The 19605-nt window shown below is 55.8% G+C and overlaps 1 protein-coding gene across 1 annotated transcript in view; it reads right to left on the reverse strand.

Annotated features, from left to right (window-relative positions):
• EGFR (epidermal growth factor receptor) overlaps positions 1–19357 on the reverse strand; it is a 128112-nt gene extending 108755 nt beyond the window's left edge. Inside the window, exon 1 of the mRNA XM_087821268.1 lies at positions 19161–19357. Within this exon, the coding sequence (XP_087677394.1) occupies positions 19161–19251 (91 nt within the window). The 5' untranslated portion in view covers positions 19252–19357. The remainder of the gene's footprint in view (positions 1–19160) is intronic.
• Between the last annotated feature and the right edge of the window lie 248 nt (positions 19358–19605).

Here is a 19605-nt window from a genome sequence, read left to right on the forward strand (position 1 = left end):
CACAGATTTCCCGGACGCCACGTTTAATCCTGTAAAAGCAGCGGGCCCGATCGAGTACGCCAACACATTCTTCATTTGAAAACATTTTGACGGAACGCATTGGGTTTCTTTCTTTTCAAGCTTTTTTCATAAAAAAGTTTTCTGCATAACCACAATCCAGGGATGCACAACCCTCCACGTTGAGAGCTGCAGTGACGGGACGTTGGAGGGGACACCCCCAGAGCTGGCCATGCACACCAGGACTTCCACGGCCATCACGCCAGGCCTGGGGTTGGCACCATGACCCGCTGAGACTCCCCTGCAGCCGGCAGGCTCAGCGCTGGTTTTCCCGCTGAGCTGGGGCCGCCCCACCGGCCTGTGCAATTTCCAGCAGAGCCGTCTCTCCCACGTGACTTCATTGCTGCTGCTTCACGATTTTTCTGGAATGTTCTATTGTATCTGTAACTGTCATAAGACGTCTCAACTAGTTCCAGGAAACAGACTAATTATAAATAAGCATAAAAGGCAGACCTTCTGTAACTGTCTCCTTATTTTACTTATCCAAACAAGGCATTCTTTCTCAGGTTCGTTCAACAAACCGGTTTGTTCTCCCTGAATTTACACAGAGAGGAAGACTTGGGTTGCATCCATGTAGATAGAGCACTAACTGATAAACTGATACACTTTAAAAAATCTCATCTAATGGAGTCAAACATTTGAAAACATCTACTTCATTGTAGATGAACAGCTACAGCTATGCTGAGGTCCTCAACCCCGTGACCATGCTTTGGATCTTCTCACCTGGGGTTGGTTAGAATTTTGTGGATCTAAAAGCTTAAGCAGTTTCTGAGGCTCCCTTTCAGGAAGCTGGGACCGGGACCGGGGAGGGTGCGCATGCGAGCAGGTGGCTCATTGCATGTTTTTGGGGCATCTGTATCCGCACATGACTCCTGGGGCCGTGCAAACCCCATGAGAACCTTGCTCTCTGGCAACAGCAGGACCTCTGTGGGCCTGAGCTCTTCCTCTGAGGAACAAGAGCTGGACCAAGGTCCTGCCCAGTTCGAACTCACTCACTCAACAAGCACTGATGGGGCACCTGCTGCACCAGGCAGCAGGTGTGACTGTTGCAGGTGTGACTCCACAGCTCAAGAAATTGTTGTATTTTGTGATGCACGTACATTATGGGGAAACGTGTTGCTGGACTCGAACTCACAACCAGAGCTGTTTTTCAAGCTGGCCTCCCATTCCAGCAGGGCCTCAGGTCACCTGCCCGGTCCAAGTGCCAAGGGAATACCCCACAGGTGTGTGGCTGGTCCCAGGTTCTGATAACTTCCTCTGGGCACTGGCTGAAGGCATCGTGACTTACCAGGGCTCCGGGAGATCTGGGGCTGCTGGCGGGTGGGGCCCCAGCTCTGAGGCTGTGATTCAGTGACGCAGGCTCCCTGTCCCTCTGCTCAACCATCGGGTGAGACCATGTAAAACCTCAGTGCATACACCACCGTTCCCGAGAACCAAGGGGCAGCAATGGGCATCGTTCACAGCTCGCTGCTGTAACTCAGGCTTTGCCCGTGGGCAGGCCGGCTGCTGTCGGGGAGAGGGGATCTCAGAATGGAGCGGCTGCCGCCTGCCCTCCACAAGCCCGGCTGGGGCAAGCAGCTTTCCTTCTGGTCCAGACAGTGAGTGGTGAACGACTTCTTAACCCAGTGCCGCCCAGGCACTACCAGGAGGGGGGCAGAGAAGGGAAAAGCAAAGCAAACGTTTCCCGTTAAATGTACGTTTCCCCGCAGCGAGGGAGCCGGTTCTCACTGCAGGGCCTCGCTGGCTCCTTTCTGAGCGGGCGATGGGTGGGGATAATTGAGGCGTCTTGCATGACTCTTGCTTTCACTGGGGACGCGTTCAGGTTGGACAGGCCGGGGCAGGTGAGCCTGGAATGCTGGCCTGCGCAGCTCGCAGGAATGCCCGCCGCCCTGCTGGCTGCGCTCTCTGGGCACCCGGAGCCCGGAGGAATGATGAACTGCGAGCAGGGGGAAGAAAGAATCCGGGTGCGGGCCCCCGGAGCGCCCGGGCGCAGGGACGGCAGAGCTGGCGCGGAGGCTGGGCGCCCCGGGCTCACCCTCAGCACTGCCGCTGGGGCCGGGCCTCATTCTCGGTGGAGGGGGCCGTCCCGTGCACTGAAGAAGGGTTTGCCACATTCCTGGCCTCTTCCCACTAGATGCCAGGAACATCCCCTACCACACCCAGTGGAAAACCAAAAATTACTCCAGACAGTGCCAAATGCTCTGGTCGGGGCATGGAGGCTACGTGAAAACTGTCCCCAGTTGAGAACCACTGGTCTAGACCCCCATAGTCCTGAAACTGCACCGAGATTTGGGACTCGAGTCCTAGGCCGCATCGTAAGTCCCAACTCTGAAGGCAACACCTTGTGCGTGCAGTGGACGGTCATCGGATGGCAGCTCGGAAGACAGATACCACTCGATTTCTACTCCTAGAGGACACCGGATTATCTACGGGACGGTTAGATGCGATAGTCTATTTGAAAACAACAAAAGGAGGTTCACAGGCTCTACACCCCAGTAAAGTCACCTGCGATGCTAATTTCCACTGCCAGAGGTAAAATGGGAGCGCAATTGCCAGAGCAAAGACCACTACTCCTCTGCAGACCCATCTGCGGCAGCCAAGTCTGACCTGCTAACGTTCCTCTGTTTTGACATTTCTCCTGATTCCCTCTATTTTATGTCTCTTGACTGTCACGACTCCCTCGTGCGCTTACACAGAGCGCCCTGCACACCCCCCTTTGTGAAGGAGACTGTCACCCACACGCGGGCCCCATGGGAAGGTAAATCGAAAACGGGGGGAAATGGTGCACTGGGTGTCACAAAGCATGTGATCCTTGGGATAGGCGTCGTAGAATTAAGTGAACTTTGCTTTCTCTGCCCTTGAAATTTAATCTCATTTTATGAACAGCTCCTCAGTGAGGACTGTGGTCTTCTCAGCAGGTCCTGACGCAGGGACAGGACAGGGCTCTGCCTGTGGTCACTGGGCTGTCCCGACTGCTGGCGCGGAGCACGCTCACTGTTCACAGTATTTCTTGAGGTTACCGTCAATGGTTATTTCCAAGGTAAATGAAAGTCCAATTCATTTTTCTTTGATGTAATATTTAAACGTTGTCATGGTTATGACCTTTTATCATTCACTTAAAATCACTTCCTTGCATTCCAGGCAAAAATAATCAGCTTTCCCTTCATTACTAAGGGGGCTCAGAAGATCATACATATTACTCTGAACTGCTAACTTGAATTTTTTTAAAGAAAATAGAAATCTACCCCCTTGAGTTGTTGGATGATGGTGAACGCTCCAGGGAATTCTTAGACCCCTCTACACGTAGACATCTAATCATGATTGCATGAGGCTGGGATACACTTTTCCTTGCTAATTCAGTTTTTAATTCAACTACCAACTCCTTAAAAATGCTTTCAAACCAATGTCTGTTCTTTACTTTAGAGGTGAATTCTACAGAAGGTAAAATAAGTAAGGAAACACTCTCGCACTCCTTCAGATGTGCCTGTTTTCCTGTGCACCTTGAACTGAGGAAGGCCAGTGAGAAAATTCATGAGCTGAGATCATTCTCACCTAATCACCTGTTGGTTTCAAGTGATTTTCCCTCACTTATTTATTTTTTTAAAATATGTTTTTATTGACTTTAGAGAGAGAGAAAGGGAGATGGAGAGAGAGAAGCATTGATCAGCTGCCTCCTGCACGCCCCCCACCAGGGATCCAGGCATGTGCCCTGACCAGGAATCGAACCAGCGACCTCGTGGTGCATGGACGACCACCCCTGAGCACCACCGGCCAGGGCTTCCCACCTTTTAAAGTGTAATCGTGCTTGTCAGCGAGTAAAGATGCGTTAGGATTTCAGCAGTGTGCATGGCACGCACTCACACCTCCGCTGTGCTCGGGACGTGCAGAAGGCATTTATCTAGGGCCCACTATGCACGTGGGCTGGATGGACCACGCGGCGTCTTTTCACACAGAGCTCACAGCCTCGCGAGGAAGTTACCCCAGAACCTCCACCACGCTCCTGCCGTCCAGATGCCACAGCCGAGTGCCTCAGGCTCGCTCCGGCTTCTCCCGACAACGTCGATGCACAGTCACGAGCTGGCATCAGGTGCACGGTCACCACGTTTACCGCAAGAGGCCCCGGCTGCACTGACTCGGGGTGCCCACTGCTGCGGACGGTTCCCAGCGGCCTTGTCAACTCAGGGAAGGGCCAGGAAGCCGTCGGGGCCTCTGTCACTCGCTCAGAGATTTCCAAGCAGAAGCGAACGCCCTGCTTCCCACACGGCAGATGTGATTCCTGGACACACAGCAGGCACCCGGCAGGGAGGCAGCGGCCCTCACCTGCGCCCCGAGACGTTTACAGCGCACCCGAAATGTTCCAGTGACCTCCTGCCTGGCGACAGCGGCCAGTGTACACAGAGGTTGCCGCGTCTCTCCGGCTCCCATAAACAAGATCAGATAAACAGCCGGGCCTATTTCTTGTTAACCCCACATGTTCTGGGGAAAGGCACGCTGTCACAAGACAGGTTTTATAAGTAGGCACCGAGAAACAAAACCCAAGAAGGCCCTGGCCACCGACGCGGTCACGGGGTGGGGCGCAGGCGAAGGCGGTTGAGGAAGCACCTTCGCCCGCCGCCCTGCAGCATTCAAACCAGCTCCGAAACACAGCGGCGGGTAAAACGCACCGCGGAGGCTGCTCCGCCCGCTCCTGTACTTACCGAAGCTGCAACCCAGTGGAAAAGTTTTTAGTTAATCAGAGGACTTATGTAATTATGCAGATCTCCCAAGCCCACTGTTTCCTAAGTGTCTCTGAATTCTCCTCGACTGCAGCCATGGTCTCAGGGTTACTGTTTCTCTGAAGAAAGGATGGGTATCTATACAGCGGTCCTGCAGAAAGTTTATAGGCAAATAACCCCCTTTTTATAGTTTCCTGGGGGGTAAAAACATAAATCTTTCTCCTGACTTCCACGTGGCCAGATTCCAAGCTTGGTGCAGAAAACTCAGTAAATGTTGTGGGAAAATAGAAAACAACGGAGTTCCTTCTCTCCTCTTGATTTCTTTAAGATGCGCTGACTGTTTAAAATAATATCATGGTTGAGTGGAGCTTACACACACACACACACACACTCACAGTGACTGCGACTTTGCCACAAAATGGTTTAGTCTGTACGTAAGTTCAAAAGAATTTAGCTTATCCTGAAAAAGAGTAAATACAATTTTAAAATCTTGTAAAAAAAAGACAAAACTAATCTTATAAAAGTCTCAGGTAGAGCAGCATCATAACTGTTCCACTCTTGCTCAACGGCCTCCCAGGGTGGGGGAGAGGAACCGCATCTATCTTTGCATCCCAGACGCAAGCTCGGGTGCGGCACATAGTAGGTGCTCAGTGAAAGGTGGTCGGACGATGCCGTCCCTCTGGCAGCAGGCACGAGGTGTGAGTTCTCACTGCTCCAGGCTCCTTCTCTTTAGGAGGCCTCATAGCTGCTGGCGGGTCCAAGCTCTAGGTGGGGTGTCTCCCCAGTGTCCTGTCTCATCGGTTTCACACCACGGCCTCACTGATGGGTCCTCAGCCTCAAGCGAGCGGTCTCCACACCGGGCAGGTGTCCCCTGCCGTCCACAAGGACCCCCCGGGGAGCAGGGCCCAGCAGCATTTTGCGGCTGTGCCCTTTCCTAAGGCAGACCCACCCGCACGTGTCCGGGCCCCGGGCCGCCTCCTCGCCTCCCTTTCCCATCACTCTGTTGCCTGTGGTCTAAGGTAAGTGCTCCAGCCTCAGCGCAGACCCTTCGAGGGCCACACGGGACAGCAGGGGGCCTGGCTTGGCTGCACCGCGTCAGAGCGGCCCAGCTCACGGTGCCCTCTCGTCCCTCCTCCCACCCACGAGTCCAAATATCCACCTTGGAATCAGCGTTAGGGACTGACAGGGTCTTTTCAGGAAAGCAGTCACATTTTTTATCAGGAAAAGGAAGCCTGGCGGCAGGTGCGTGTGTCGAGGAGTCACAGGCTCTCTTACAGCCAGGTCACAGCCCAGGGCCGTGGAGGGGGCAGGGGGTTCAGAGCCGACTGTCCTGTGCGGCTCCTTACCCACTGCCCCGCCCTGACCAGGCATCAAACGGGAAATGAGGCCATTGTCACAGGGCTACTCCAAGGAGATGAGGTGTGTCACACCGTCCCTGGGAAGGCGGGGAAGTGCCCTGCGACGTGGACACTCACACACGCGTCATCCCGGGAGCGCTCTGGCTTCCTGTGGCACCGCGTCGGCCCGAAGTGCTCACGGCCCCACCGGGCTAGTCTCACCTTCAGGGGGTGCCGCCTGAATGGGGTTCCGGGCCACGGGCTCCTACCGGCAGAGGCGGCTTCTCTACGTGGCCCAGTTCCCAGCGCGCGCTGGTCCACGGCAGGCGGTCAACGCTGGGCGCTCGCCCGCCGAGCTGGGCTGAAGCGCGAATGACAAGGAGCCGGGCCACGAGGTCCTGCCCGGCGCGACCAACGCGTGAAAACCCGTGTCCCCGAGTCTGCGGCTGTGCGGGGTCGTCTGCGTGAGTCGGGGCTGTGTGGCTGAGAGGGGGTGGGATGGGGACTCGCCCCCCGAAGGGCCTGCGAATGACGCGCCTGCCCTGTGGGCCTGGAGCTGGCTCAGCGCGGGGCTGACCTCCTAACCCCCGCCCAGTGCGGGTCTGAAGACCGTCCCGTAAGAGCCCGACAGTCCTGGGAGGCGACGGGAAAGGAAGTGTGGTTACCCCCAGGGACACGGCCTTTCTGCAGGAGCCTGCTGACCACCTCTCCTGAGAGGGATGTATGCCCGTGGGAAGGAGGCTCCGCCTCGTTGCTGCCCCTTTCAGCCCTACTTTAAAAATAATTTGTCATCAACTTAAAGTGAGGTAACAGTAAAGTCTCACTTCCAGGCTGAGAAATCTTTTTGCCATTGATACCAAAAGAAAGGGCGGATGCACAGCCTGACTCTGAGGTCTCACACCTTCTCTGAGACCCTGAATTTTCTAATAAAATCTTGGCTTTCCTTGTAGGTTTCTGTCATTTCTATGCAGTGACCTGAGTCCCAGGATTTAAAACTTTGATTACAAGACAACCAACACATAGAAAACTGTGCAAATAAAAAAGGTACAACTTCACGAATTCTTCACCAAATGACCGCATCTGCGTGATCAGCGCCGACACCGAGAAACGGGACAACACCGGCTTTTCAGAAAACACACCTGAGGCCCCTGTGCTTCAGATAAAGACGGCAAAAGAGACCAAAGAGATGGAAATACGCATAGAACAGACGGAGTGGACACACACTGACCTGACCAAGTGTGACTTGAACAGGATACACACTTAGCACATGCAAATTAATCCAAAAACTACCCAGGGCACTGCTGTGCCCAATCAATCAATCAATCGATCATCGATCTCTCTATTTTTTTATTTGTCTGTCTGTCTATCTGTGCTCTCCCTCCACCCTCGCCCCCTTTTCCTTCGTGGCTCCAAATGTTAAAGACAGAAACATTCCATTTAGGGGAAAAAGTTCACTTCTAAACAGTGCTGTGAAGGCTGCGATTTCTACAACATCGCCTCACGAGCTGATTAAAACGGCAAACGCTGGCCCTGGCCGGGTGTCAGCTGGTGAGAGCTTCGTCCCGATAGGCCACGGTTGCGGGTTCGATCCCTGGTCAGGGCACATACAAGGATCAAACAATGATGCAGAAGCAAGTGGAGCAGCAAACCGATGTTTCTCCCCCCCCCACTCTCTCAGGGGCTCCCCCGGAGCCCCCAGGGCCTGTTCCCCGACTTCCTGTGAATCTCTGGCTCTTTAAAAATAAGACGTGAGCAGCAAAAACCTTTGCTATCGCAGCAAACACGGCTCCTATTCATATAAGGTGGTTAGTGTTTTGTTTTTAGTATTTTTTCCCCCCTAAGAACTACAACAATTAAAAAAGTGCACAGAGGGGATAAATGGTGATGAAAAAAAAAGAAAAAAAAGAAAAATCTTCTTAACTTCTCTATTAAATAAAGGGATATTACTGAGAGAAATAAGATCAAAGTATGAAGTTCACACTACTCGCTGCTCTACAGAGTGTTCTGAAAGTGAACTTAACGCTTGAAAACATTAGGACCCGCACCACGGCATCCTTAGCCCTTCCCTCCTAGCCATGGAGCTTTTTCTCCCCTTAACATTAAATTTAAAAAAGCTAACCATAAAGTTAATATTCAAAGAAAATAAACGTCTGCCCCCAAAGCCTTACATGTCGGGAGCGACAGTCCCTTTCCCGGCGCCCCTGTGCTTTCTAATGGCCCGCACGGCCCCTCCCATGGCCCCGCCGGCAGGGCTCCAGAGCACTCGGGCCGGAGACAGCGGCTCGGAGGCCGGACCCCCTTCCAGCCCGCTTGGGAGCAAACGTCCCGTAAATCTTCCCGCTGTTTAAAGCAACCACACTACCAGCAATGCCCGCGAGATAAATGGTCATCTTTGAACTGTGAGCTTTTCCATTTTTGGTGTTTCTTGCAGCAAAAGCCATTTATTTTTACTCACAGATTTAAAACAACTTTAAAAATAACTTTTATATGCTGCTGGTAAGAATCAGCGAGTCTCTAGGGTATGTTAATTCACGACCAGTGTGTTACTTTGCCAATTTGAAAACGGTGATAGGTAGGTAGATAAGGGGGGGGGGGGAGAGAGAAGGGGAGACGGAGGAGTGTCGGGGAGACGGGCGGACGGGCGCACTCACGGCCCCGCCACGCACCTGCAGGCCTTCCTATCAGGAGCCAGGTGAACAGGAAAGCTGCGGACTCTGAGGCTGGAGTCCCAGGTGACAGTGGCGGGTCCTGGGTCTCGGTGCTGTGCCTCAAAGCGCCCCCCGGGGCAGTAACCGGTCCCCGAAACAGCTCAGTAATTTCAGATCACACGACGCTGGAGGGGGCTGCGGCAGGGTGCTGGCCTCCTGCGGGTGAGAGGGCCGGGCATCTGGGCACAGGAGGACTCAGGGCTGCCTGGGGAGGTGCGTGGCCGCCCTGCGGGGTGAGCTGCGGGGTGAGGAGAGAGAGGACGAGTAGGAGGAGACAGACAAGAAGTGGGGCCTCCTCAACGGCGGTAATAAAGCCCCAGCGTGCAAACAACCAGGGGCGACGCTGCAGCAATGAAGCTTCATTTCACAGTGGGCCCTGCGCACGGGCTCCCAGTCAGAGGCAGGGCCCACCGTGCCTGGGCTACGAGCTCGGGGCAGTGACATGAAAGTGCCAACCCCAGGCTCTTCATGGACAACAGGGATTGCAAGGTCGTGGGGAGGGTTAGAGGTCACAGTGGTGAGGGGTAGAGGTCACGGTGGTGAGGGACAGAGGTCATGGTGGTGAGGGGCAGAGGTCACGGTGGTGAGGGTTAGAGGCCACGGTGGTGAGGGGCAGAGGTCATGGTGGTGAGGGTTAGAGGTCACGGTGGTGAGGGGCAGAGGTTGCAGTGGTGAGGGGCAGAGGTCACGGTGGTGAGGGGCAGAAGTTGCAGTGGTGAGAGGCAGGGGTCACGGTGGTGAGGGGCAGAGGCTGCACTGGTGAGGGTTAGAGGCCACGGTGGTGAGGGTTAGAGGCCACGGTGGTGAGGGGCAGAGGTCACGGTGGTGAGGGTTAGAGGCCACGGTGGTGAGGGGCAGAGGTCACGGTGGTGAGGGGCAGAGGTCACGGTGGTGAGGGTTAGAGGCCACGGTGGTGAGGGGCAGAGGTCACGGTGGTGAGGGTTAGAGGCCACGGTGGTGAGGGGCAGAGGTCACGGTGGTGAGGGGCAGAGGTCACGGTGGTGAGGGTTAGAGGCCACGGTGGTGAGGGGCAGAGGTCACGGTGGTGAGGGTTAGAGGCCACGGTGGTGAGGGGCAGAGGTCACGGTGGTGAGGGGCAGAGGCCACGGTGGTGAGGGGCAGAGGCCGCAGTGGTGAGGCTTACAGATCACAGTGAGAGCCAGCACTTCGGACAGTGATAACATCGAGTGCTTCTGGAATGTTCTCTAGGGACAGGCCCGGAGCCTGTCCTCTCGGCTGTCCCGTGATAAGCACCGTGATTACCCTCGTTTGGCAGGTGAGGAAACCAGGGCTTAGGTGCTCACTCAACTTGGCCAACACCACCCTGAAGCTAGGGCGGGGCTCAGCTCCCACTCCTGTGCCTCCCTGCACATGTGGAGGAAGGAAAAGCCTCAATAAATAACTTTAACCCCAAAAGGCCCCACACAGCAGCCCTTGAGAGTTTTTTTTGGTACATTTTTTTTGGTTTTATGTATTTATATTTTAGCCTTCTGTATGCATTCTCCCTACTTATCAAAAATTTAACATCAAATAGATGCTAGAGCTAAAAAGGCTATTATGCCTTTTCTAGAAAAAAAGCCATCCGTCTAATGTTAGTGACAATCAGCACTAGACTCACTGGTCTAACGCACTCTTTAGCCCAGTGAAATAAGGCTCAGATTGGGGACATCATTCAGACAGTAATTTTGGACACGGCGGAGCCAGTGGGAGCTCCCAGACACCCACCTCCTGGCAGCGACCTTTGTGAGGACAGCAGCTATTCCAGGAGCCCTGAGCAACTGGCACAGGCGGCCTCCTGACCTCCGGCTCTGGGAGTCCCCTCTGCTCCACAAGCGCAGGAGTCCCGGCCGAGGAAGGATCGCCTGGCCTTGTCTGAGTCAGGAATGCCGGGGCATTTCTCATACATGACGCACACATTCCAGTTCACAGCCAGCAAAATACAAAGGGACGGAGATTCTTGGGGGGAATCGATACTATCCGGACCAGCCGGCGCTCACTACCGACCCGTATAAATACGTATCTCACATGCATTTGTGTTTCCTTTGAAGGCTGTGGACGTTCAGGCTGCAAGAAGCCCTCGCACCATCTAATTTACTTCAGGGAAGCGAAACCTGGGAGGGTAGATTCTAACCCGTTTTATCTCCGATTGTAACCAACGACAGATTACAGGGGAGAAACTACATTCAGCTACGTCCTAAGAAAAACTCCGTTGGCAGCGACCCTTTGCAAGGCTTGAGACACACACATGCATGTTTGTGTTAGAAAGAATCACAGAGACTGGCTGTCTCTGATACTGTCTAACTTTAAAAAATGACCTAGTATATATTTGCAGCCATTTGCCAAAATTTTCCTTCTCTGTGAAGGTTTGTTCCTAGTAGCCTGCAAATATGAGAGAGAGGGAGGGAGGGAGCAGAGACGGAGGTAATTAATGCTTCATTCTCACCCATAAACGGTTCCATGCGTGACCTCTACCGAGCACCAGGAAATGGCAACAGAAATAAAGAGACATCAAGAATTAACTATAGAGATAAGCTTTCTGATTATCTATTAACCTTGTCGCAAACGGAAGCCCAGGAAAAGCTCTGAAATTCACTGTATTTCAAAGCCCCTTGAGGTCAACACCTTAGACGCCAACAGGTGCCCTAATAATTCTTCAACAAGCACCGCTTGTCTTTCTGTCATTCACCTGGACTTACTCAGAAGGAGATGAAGTGGGGACCCCTTTTTTGTAAAACAAATGACAATCGTTTCACTAACACTATATTAAAATACATGTTACAAACATGTTACAAGGATTTTGCAAGTCAGCAGGAGGACAAACTTAGAACAGTCTGCCTACGTGCCTTGCTCAGAGCAGCCTCAGTCACCTGCGGTGGGCGACCGTGCGTGAGATGAACTGGCGGACACCAGTGCGAGACGCCGTGGCCACTCTCCCTATGGCTTTCTGAGAGTCAGTGCTGCTGAGAGATAAGCAAAACCAGGTTAAAAAAAAAATCTCCTTGCACTGGCTGGTGTGGCTCAGGTGGCCGGGGGTTGCCCTGTGCATGTAAAGGCCGCTGGTTCCATTTCCGGGGGGGTCCGCGCAGGAGGCAGCCGATGGACGTCTCCCTCTCACATCGATGTTTCGCTCTCCCTCTCCCTCTCCCTTCCTCTGTCTCTAAAAATCCATAAACAGCCTGTGTCTGTCGCATCGAGAGACTGTACACAATGCGTCAGCTTCCTCCAGAACCTGGCGGGAAAGAGAGGCGCTTTAGCAAGTGGTCCCACGACACGGAGCGCGAGGAGAGACAGCCACTAAGGCCCGGACACCGGCCGTCAGCGGCGCGGGCAGGCCTGCGTGAGTGGCAGGAAAACCTCCAGGCAGCACATTTCTGCCTTTAAAACAAAACCCTTCGCACACGCTCTTCAAACAAAGGCTGAGTAAACTGAGGCCTAGAAGCTCTGCTCAGGCCACACTGTGTCCTTTGTTACAAGCGGCCTGTTTGTTTCGGACGCTCTGTGCACAGGAACGGGGTCTGAAATGCCCGTCGGGAGGGGAGATCTGCGAGTTCCCAGGTGGCCGGGCCCGGCCCACCGCAGAGACGCTCTCTGAGCTCCGCGTGGTCCAACGCGCGACTCCCGTCTCTAGGATCACGCGGCCCTTTGCCGCCTTCTTCCCTCCGCTTTCTGTGGTCGGAGCTCAGTGAAGGAGGTGAAGCAGTTATTTTTTCTTACTCATAACAAGTTTTACCGATGAATCGTGCGACTGGGGAGAACGCAAAACCCATCAACTATAACCCAGATTCTAGTTCAACTCTTCACGTCGGGTGGTTGCTTTAAAAAGGGGGGGGGAAAGACCAAATGACCATTTCGATGTAACATGTGTCACCTCTCAGGCATTTTGCTTCGGCACTGGTAGGTTTCCTCGGGGTCACTCAGAGGAATAAAGCAGGGGATTCTAACACCTCGGCGTCTGCTCCTACCAGTCGTTCCCGCCTGTAAAGGGGCGAGCAGGGCGAGCGGCCACAGGAGCACCAGGCCCGAGGTATCTTCTGGTTCTCTCCCCTTCGCCCGGAGACTCAGAGACAGAAGCAGCCCCTTTCCCGGGCTGCCACTGAGGCCCCGAATCACACCCGTGATAGGAGCTGCATTGCAGGGAGTCGCTCCGGAGCCTCGCCCCCTGCTCGGCTCTTGGGATCCGTGCGTCCCTCAAGCACGTGGGGCGTCTGCTCCTCCAGGCCTGGCCGCACCGCCTCCTGAGACCGCGGGCCCCACCCCCGGAGCACGTCATTCAGAGGCTGGGTCGGGGCTCCGGGAATGTGTTTTCTATCAAGTTTGAGGTGCCCCTGCGGCTGTCTTGGGAAACACACCGTGAGGGTGACTGGAGTAGCCTTTTTATGGGTTAACTCATGAGAGAAAAAAAAAAAAGCAACATTGAGGCTGATTCACTAAAGAGATATAAAACTGTCCCTGGATCCTGAGGAAGGTCATGAGTAAGATCCCAACGGGAGCCAGAGAACAGACATAACTTCCTCTCTGCCACAGCTACACACACCACTTAATCCACTCATCGGAATCGCCCAGGGACTTGCAAAAAGATGTGTGAGCTGCTCCACCCACAGATTCACCCGGTCTGGGGGCGCGGGAGGCAGCCTCTCTCAGGAGCACCCCGGTCGGTGGCTCTAAGGCGCGTTCAAGGTTCGAACGCTACCGCTTAGAAAGAAGAGAGAGGTCCCTTCCTCGTCCTCTCCGTTCAGGCACCAATGCACAAAACCAAGTAATGGGAGGCCGTCCCACGTAAGTTTTGGGGGATTCCTCCTGAGGACTTGCAGCCACGTGCAACTATGATCCACAGCGTGCTTATACGCACAGTTTATTATCGACCGGCTGCCGGTAACTGCCATGAATCAGGCTGCTAACCGCAGGTCCAGAATGCAGCTGGGGACCCAGAGCCCAGCCCCGCTCAACGGGGGCGGTGACAGGGGCATGTGACAGGCCGGAGGCGGGCTGTCCCGCAGCCAAAGACAGTACCTGCCATGGAAATACCTAGAAGAGCAGCTCAAGGCCACACTGCTCTCCTGGGCTCCAGAGCTGCATGTCTCGGGCCTCCTGGACTTTCCCATTGAGCCCCTCGAATCCCCCAGGCGACTCTGTGGTCGTCCTGAAGGATTCACACCCTCCACGCTGGACTCGGTGTGTACCCAGGTTCCAGTCCTAAGCCCGCGTGTCCCCCCGGGGCTCCCTCTCTGCCACACTCCTTACCAGAGCCAGTCGCCCCTGCACGCTCGTTGCTCCCACTTCTCCGTTTCTGCACCCCGACGGACCTCCCTGTTCCCACCGTCGCCCCACAGCCCATCCCCACATTGAGCAAGAGTCATGTCTCTTTCTTTTTTTTTTTTAAATTCTCACCCAAGGATATTTTTTTCTATTGCTTTTCAGAGAGCGAGGAAGGGGGGGGGGAGATCGAGAGATCAATATGATGTTACATCAATTGGTTGCCCCCCTCCCTGTGTGCACCCTGACGGGGGCCAGGGGTCGGTAGTGAACCTTCCGTCCGAGGGCCGATGCTCTAACCGCTGAACAAAACCAGCTGGGGCTGGAGTCATCTTCCTGAAACACCAAACACACCCCGCGGGTTCCTAGCCTAGAACCCACGGTGACCCGCCTCTCACACGCGGGGACAGCAAGGCTCCCTGGGAACTGCAGCCTCACCACTGATCGCTCGCCTCCCGTCGCCGCACCCAATTCCCGGCCTCTGCGGGACTGGGCTACTCCCAGCACGTCTCTTGGAACGGCCTTCATGTCCCATTCTCGGGCCAAAAACCCAGAGCTCCCTGCAGGCTCCAGGGAGCGATCCCCCCCCCGGGGGCTCTCCTTGGCCACCTCTCCAGGGGGAACTAAAAGCAAAGACTCACCCCAGGGGGCTCCCTATGCCGTACAGATTTCTACCACTGCTTCTGTGCCAGTTTCACACTTGTCATCGGTAGATCTCTTGTCCCCTAACTGACTGCCAGACACTTGAGAGCAAGCACCACGTGTGACTCATGCCTACGGCTCAGAATGTGGACAGAACAGCCCCAGTCACTCGCTGCGGTTCGAACATGGGGGAAAAAATGCAAACAAAAGCCCGCGTTGTAATAGGTGGTGGTTCTTGTCCCCAGATGGAAGGACAAACAACGTGGTTGGCTTACGTAACTATTCACACTGACTGGAGGCCGTGAGAGTCCAGTCCTGACGGGCGCAACTGTGGGAGCGTTCAGCGCGGGGCCCAGGCATTGTCTCACCACCAGCCCCGAGGCTGCAACGCGAGGCCCTGGCCGTGAGCAGTTCCAGATGCTGCTGGAAGGGACACGTGGGCTCTGGGTCTTCCTGTGAGGAGCTGCCAGGACAGGACGTAATGTGGGACACGGAGGGGAGCCCCGTCCCCGAGCTCGCCGGCACACACGGCCGTCTTAGCGAGCTGCTGAGACTGGGTAGGAGTGAAATTTATTTTAAGCCTGTGTTCAGTCAACAGGGTCAGACACCTGATATTGCGCCTCAGAGCCTTCGGGGACCGGAGCGGCAGGCCCAGCGCTCAGCGGCTCACGGGGCTGGGACAAGCCACCCTGCGCCCTGGCTCCCGCGGCGTCCCCAGCTCTGGCCGGCTCAGGGGACTTCCTGAGCACCTGGGTCCAGCGTGTCTGTCGGAATGTGTAGGAAGAAAGCCGGACTTAACGGCTCCGAGTCAAACTGGTTATGTGACAGAAGGCTCAAAGGCTGGGTCTCTGCCCGAACGCATGAGAACCTGCTCGCACACACACCGCGGGCCCTGTGCCGTGGCAGACCGTCCCTAAATGCTGTGCAAAGAGCCAACTATTGCAGTTTTCTTAGAAAAGGCAGCCTTTCAGGAGGAACATGGAAAAAGGAGGTGCCAGCAGAAGCGCCGACGGCCCCTGGGCATGACCTACGTGAGCGAGCCCCGTGCTCCGTCCCGGCCGTGTCGGCGGTTCAAGAGTAAGCCCGTCAGGGGTGGGCGGAGGTGGGAGAGGGCGCAGAGGGGCTACATGGTGACGGGAAAAGTCCCAAAGGAAAAACAAGCCAGTCATAACGGAGACCCAAAATCCTACTTATCATAACTTCAGACGAGATCGGGCGCGTTCAGGGTGCTACAGGCATTACTTTCATAATTTCAAATGTTCATAAATGACAGAAGAAAACAAAACAGAATGAATTCAGTAGAGATCTGAGGAGCGCAACCCAGTTTCCTGGTACCGACGTGGAAATAACACGTGGGGCGGCCACATTCTAGGCCGCGAAGCTTTTCTCAAAACACACTCCTATAAGGAAAGCCTGACTTTAAGTAAGCCCATTTCTACTGTCCTGAGTCTAAATTAAAACACAACCACAAACACAACTTTCAGAGCAAGCCACACGGCGAGGGCCACGTAATTTCCCAGGTGGGTCCTTCGACAAGCTGAGCGCCCCTGACATTCCGGTCCCGCTCCCCATCTCGGGGCCTGGGGTGCCTTCCCTAAACACCCACAACCATCCGGTTAATATTAGTCTGAGTTGGTTTGTGGCGCCTGTCGAAAAAGTTTCAGACACTAGCTGCAGGCCCCGGAGCTGAGATCAAAGGAAAAACAGAGTATTTTCTTTTGAAACAGGGTGGAATCCTTCACCTTCACCTACACTACCTATAAAACATTTCGAAACACGTGAGTGCCCTCCCGCGGGCCCTAAGGAAGGCAGCAGGATGGATCCGGGCAATTGGCTCCTTCCAACTGCGCAATGTTTGTGATACGTCGTGGACTGTGAAACGAAATAGGTGAGGCCAGAAAGCAAGCCAGTCAAAAGCCAAGAATGTGTTCAGAGGTGGGGCCCTGCGGGCCGGCTCGCTGGGCTGAGAATTCCTGCACCTCTCGGAACAGCACCCGGGTTGTTACCTTCCCATGTTGCAAGAGCAAGGGGCTTGCTCAGCATTCCTGGAGCAATCTGTCTCCAAAGATCTATCCCTTCAGAGATCTACCCCCAAAGACTGCTGGAGGAATGCTGAGCGGGCCCCGAATTCGTTGTTGAGTTGGTGGCAGAGACACCTCCAGGAAAGGCAGTCAGACCACTGAGTAACTGTGAGCGGGCGTCTAGGCCACTGACAGGGCAGCCGTTTGTCCCAAGTTCACACAGGGACCATCCTAAGGAGCCGGGTCCCTGGTCCTGTCCCTTCCTCTCCCGGCACCGGATATTAGATGCTCTCCTAAAACCAGAGCTCACACAAGGCAGCGGGGTTAGGTGTTTGAGGGAGGGCTCTGGGACAAGGAGGCCCACGTTTGAATCCTGGTTCTGCCTCTTTCTAGCTGCCAAAAGTCACCTTACTTCTCTGTGCCTCAGTTTCCCCATGTATAACGAATACACCCACTCGATATGCTCGATGCGAGGACTGAAAGAAGCAAGAGGACAGGAGATATCATAGCTTTCAACCAAGCCAGTCTCTCTGAAATGAGTTACATTTCTTGAACAAAACTGGCAGCATTTGTTTGACACTGACTGTAAAAAGATCTCATTTTATATTTTTAAAAATTTGCCCCTTAAGTTTTGGTCTTTTTATGTTACTTGAACTGAATGGCATTTGCTCGCCTACTCTCCCTATTGTTTCCCCCAGGAGCCTTCTGTTTTAAGCGACTACAGGACTACCAGGCAAATTAAGTGGTATTTATATATATTTTTTCCAAAACAAATCTCCAAGCACTAATAGTCATGTTCAAAGGGGTAACAGGGAGGAGCTGGGCACGTTTCGGGAGAAAAGGGATGCCTAGGGTACTCTAAGAGTTTAATTTAACAAAGGATGGGGGTCCCTGCAGCAGAAAGGGAGAGACACACGTGCCTTAGTGGCCCGCGCGGTCAGCTGACTCAGGAGCAGGGAGGACCACAGCCAGCAGGGCCCCCAGCAGGGAGGAGGGAGCCCATCTCTGGGAGGAGGGCGAGCCATCGGTGAAAAGACTGATCCACTATTATTAAAATCACCCCCACCTCCTCTTTCCCAGATTTTGCAAGATGCTTAAAACTCCAGATGTTCCAAAAGGGCTCCTTACGTTGCCAGTTAATCTTTCCGGAGTCTTTACCAATCTCTGCTCCGTGCCAATGCTCCCCACACCTGGCCGCCCAGCAGGCTCACCCTGGGAGCTCTGAAAAACCAGGAAGGCCGGGTCTCATCCCCGACCAAGGAAACCGGAATGCCTGGGGGTGGGAGGCACGCATCGGTTTTTTATTTGGTTTGATTTGGTTTAAAATCCCAAAGCGATTCTAATTTGCAACCAAGTTTGGGAACCTCAGCTTCATGCCCTAATGCTGGCTCCCCCGACACTCGCTCAGCACCAAACCCAGACTCCGGGTGCCAATGACATCAGCAGCAAGTCCAGACCTGACTGGGAACCAGGACGGCTCGATTCTGAAATTGTGCAATTAAACCTTCCGAGGCATGTTTCTCATGTGAAGACGGCTGATGGTCCGCAGTCACGAAGCCAGGCTCGCTCATGTGCGCCTTGGACACCTGGCACACGCGAGCCACCGACACCCATCCGTTTTCTTTTTAAATTAAATCTAATATTTTGGTTGGCCCAAGGTCAAAATCTTCAGGAAGCTAAGAGCCAGATTCCCCAAGAGAAAATCTCGGGATCTCGAGGAGGAAAGTTTGCTATGAGGCCCATTTGGGGGGAAAAAAACCCACCACGGTGGGGACCTGATCCCTAGGAAGTTCCTCCCCGACCCTGCCGTCCCGCAGCCGCTCCTCGCGCTTCTCTGCGCGGCCTGAGACGCGCCCCGAGGCCTGCAGTGGGGGGCAAATCTCGGGGTTCGGGGAAGCGGCCACTTCACCAGACCCAGGGGCCCAAGGGGGACGCGGGGCCGAGAGGGAGCGCGGGGTCTGCGCCCCGGAGCGCGTCCGACCCCACCCACCCCCCTTTTTGCCGGGGAGGCCGCGCCGTCCCTTCCAGGTGGCCACAGGTAGTTGGCCACAGAGCCGGGCACCGGGCCTCCAGCCCGAGGCTGCAGCCGCGCCCCGGGAAGGACCCGCGAGCGGCCTCGGGGACGCGGTGCGGGAGGCCCCGGAGGTCCCCGAGGGGTGGTGCGGATTCCCCGGGTCCCTCCCGAAGCCCCCGGGACGCACGTGCCGGGCCGCCCGCCGGCCCCGCGCGGGGCAGGAAAGTGAAGAAAGTTGCGAGCGCTCCGGGGAGCCCCGCGCCCCGCGCCCCGCAGCCCCGCGGCTCCCGCGCCCGAGCCCCCTCCTCCGGCCGCCGCAGGCTCGCCCGGCTCGGAGACGCCGCGCCGCGTCCCTCCCACGGTCCCGGCCGGGGCGCAGCGTCCTGGGGCGCGGGGCGGGGGCGCGCCCTTACCTTTCTTTTCCTCCAGCGCCGGGCGCGCCGGGAAGTGCGCCGCCAGCAGCAGCAGCAGGAGCGCGGCTCCCACGGTCCCGGGGGCTCCCATCGCGCTAGCAGCGCGCGGGTCTCCGCGATCAGTCCGCGATCGGTCCGCGCGGGAAGCGGCGGCGGGGGCTCCGCGGGCCTGTGGTCCGACCTGGGAGGCGGCGGCCGCGGGCGCTGGCTGCGGACTCGCTCGGGACTCGGCCGCCCTGGCCGCGGGCGTGCGCACCGAGCCGGGGGCGGAGGCTGCGCGGCCGCCCGGACGTCGGGCTGGCGGGGCGGGGGCGCGGGAGGCCGGGCCGCGAGGGGAGGGACCAGCGGCGGAGGAGGGACCGCGGGCCGCGGGCGGCGGGCGGCGGGCGGCGGGGGAGGAACGGCCGCGGGGCGGGCCGGCCGGCGGGGCGCGGGGGCGGAGGGC

The sequence above is a fragment of the Miniopterus natalensis genome, chromosome 10 (assembly GCF_054644295.1).
Source record: "Miniopterus natalensis isolate mMinNat1 chromosome 10, mMinNat1.hap1, whole genome shotgun sequence".
Lineage (NCBI taxonomy): Eukaryota > Metazoa > Chordata > Mammalia > Chiroptera > Miniopteridae > Miniopterus > Miniopterus natalensis.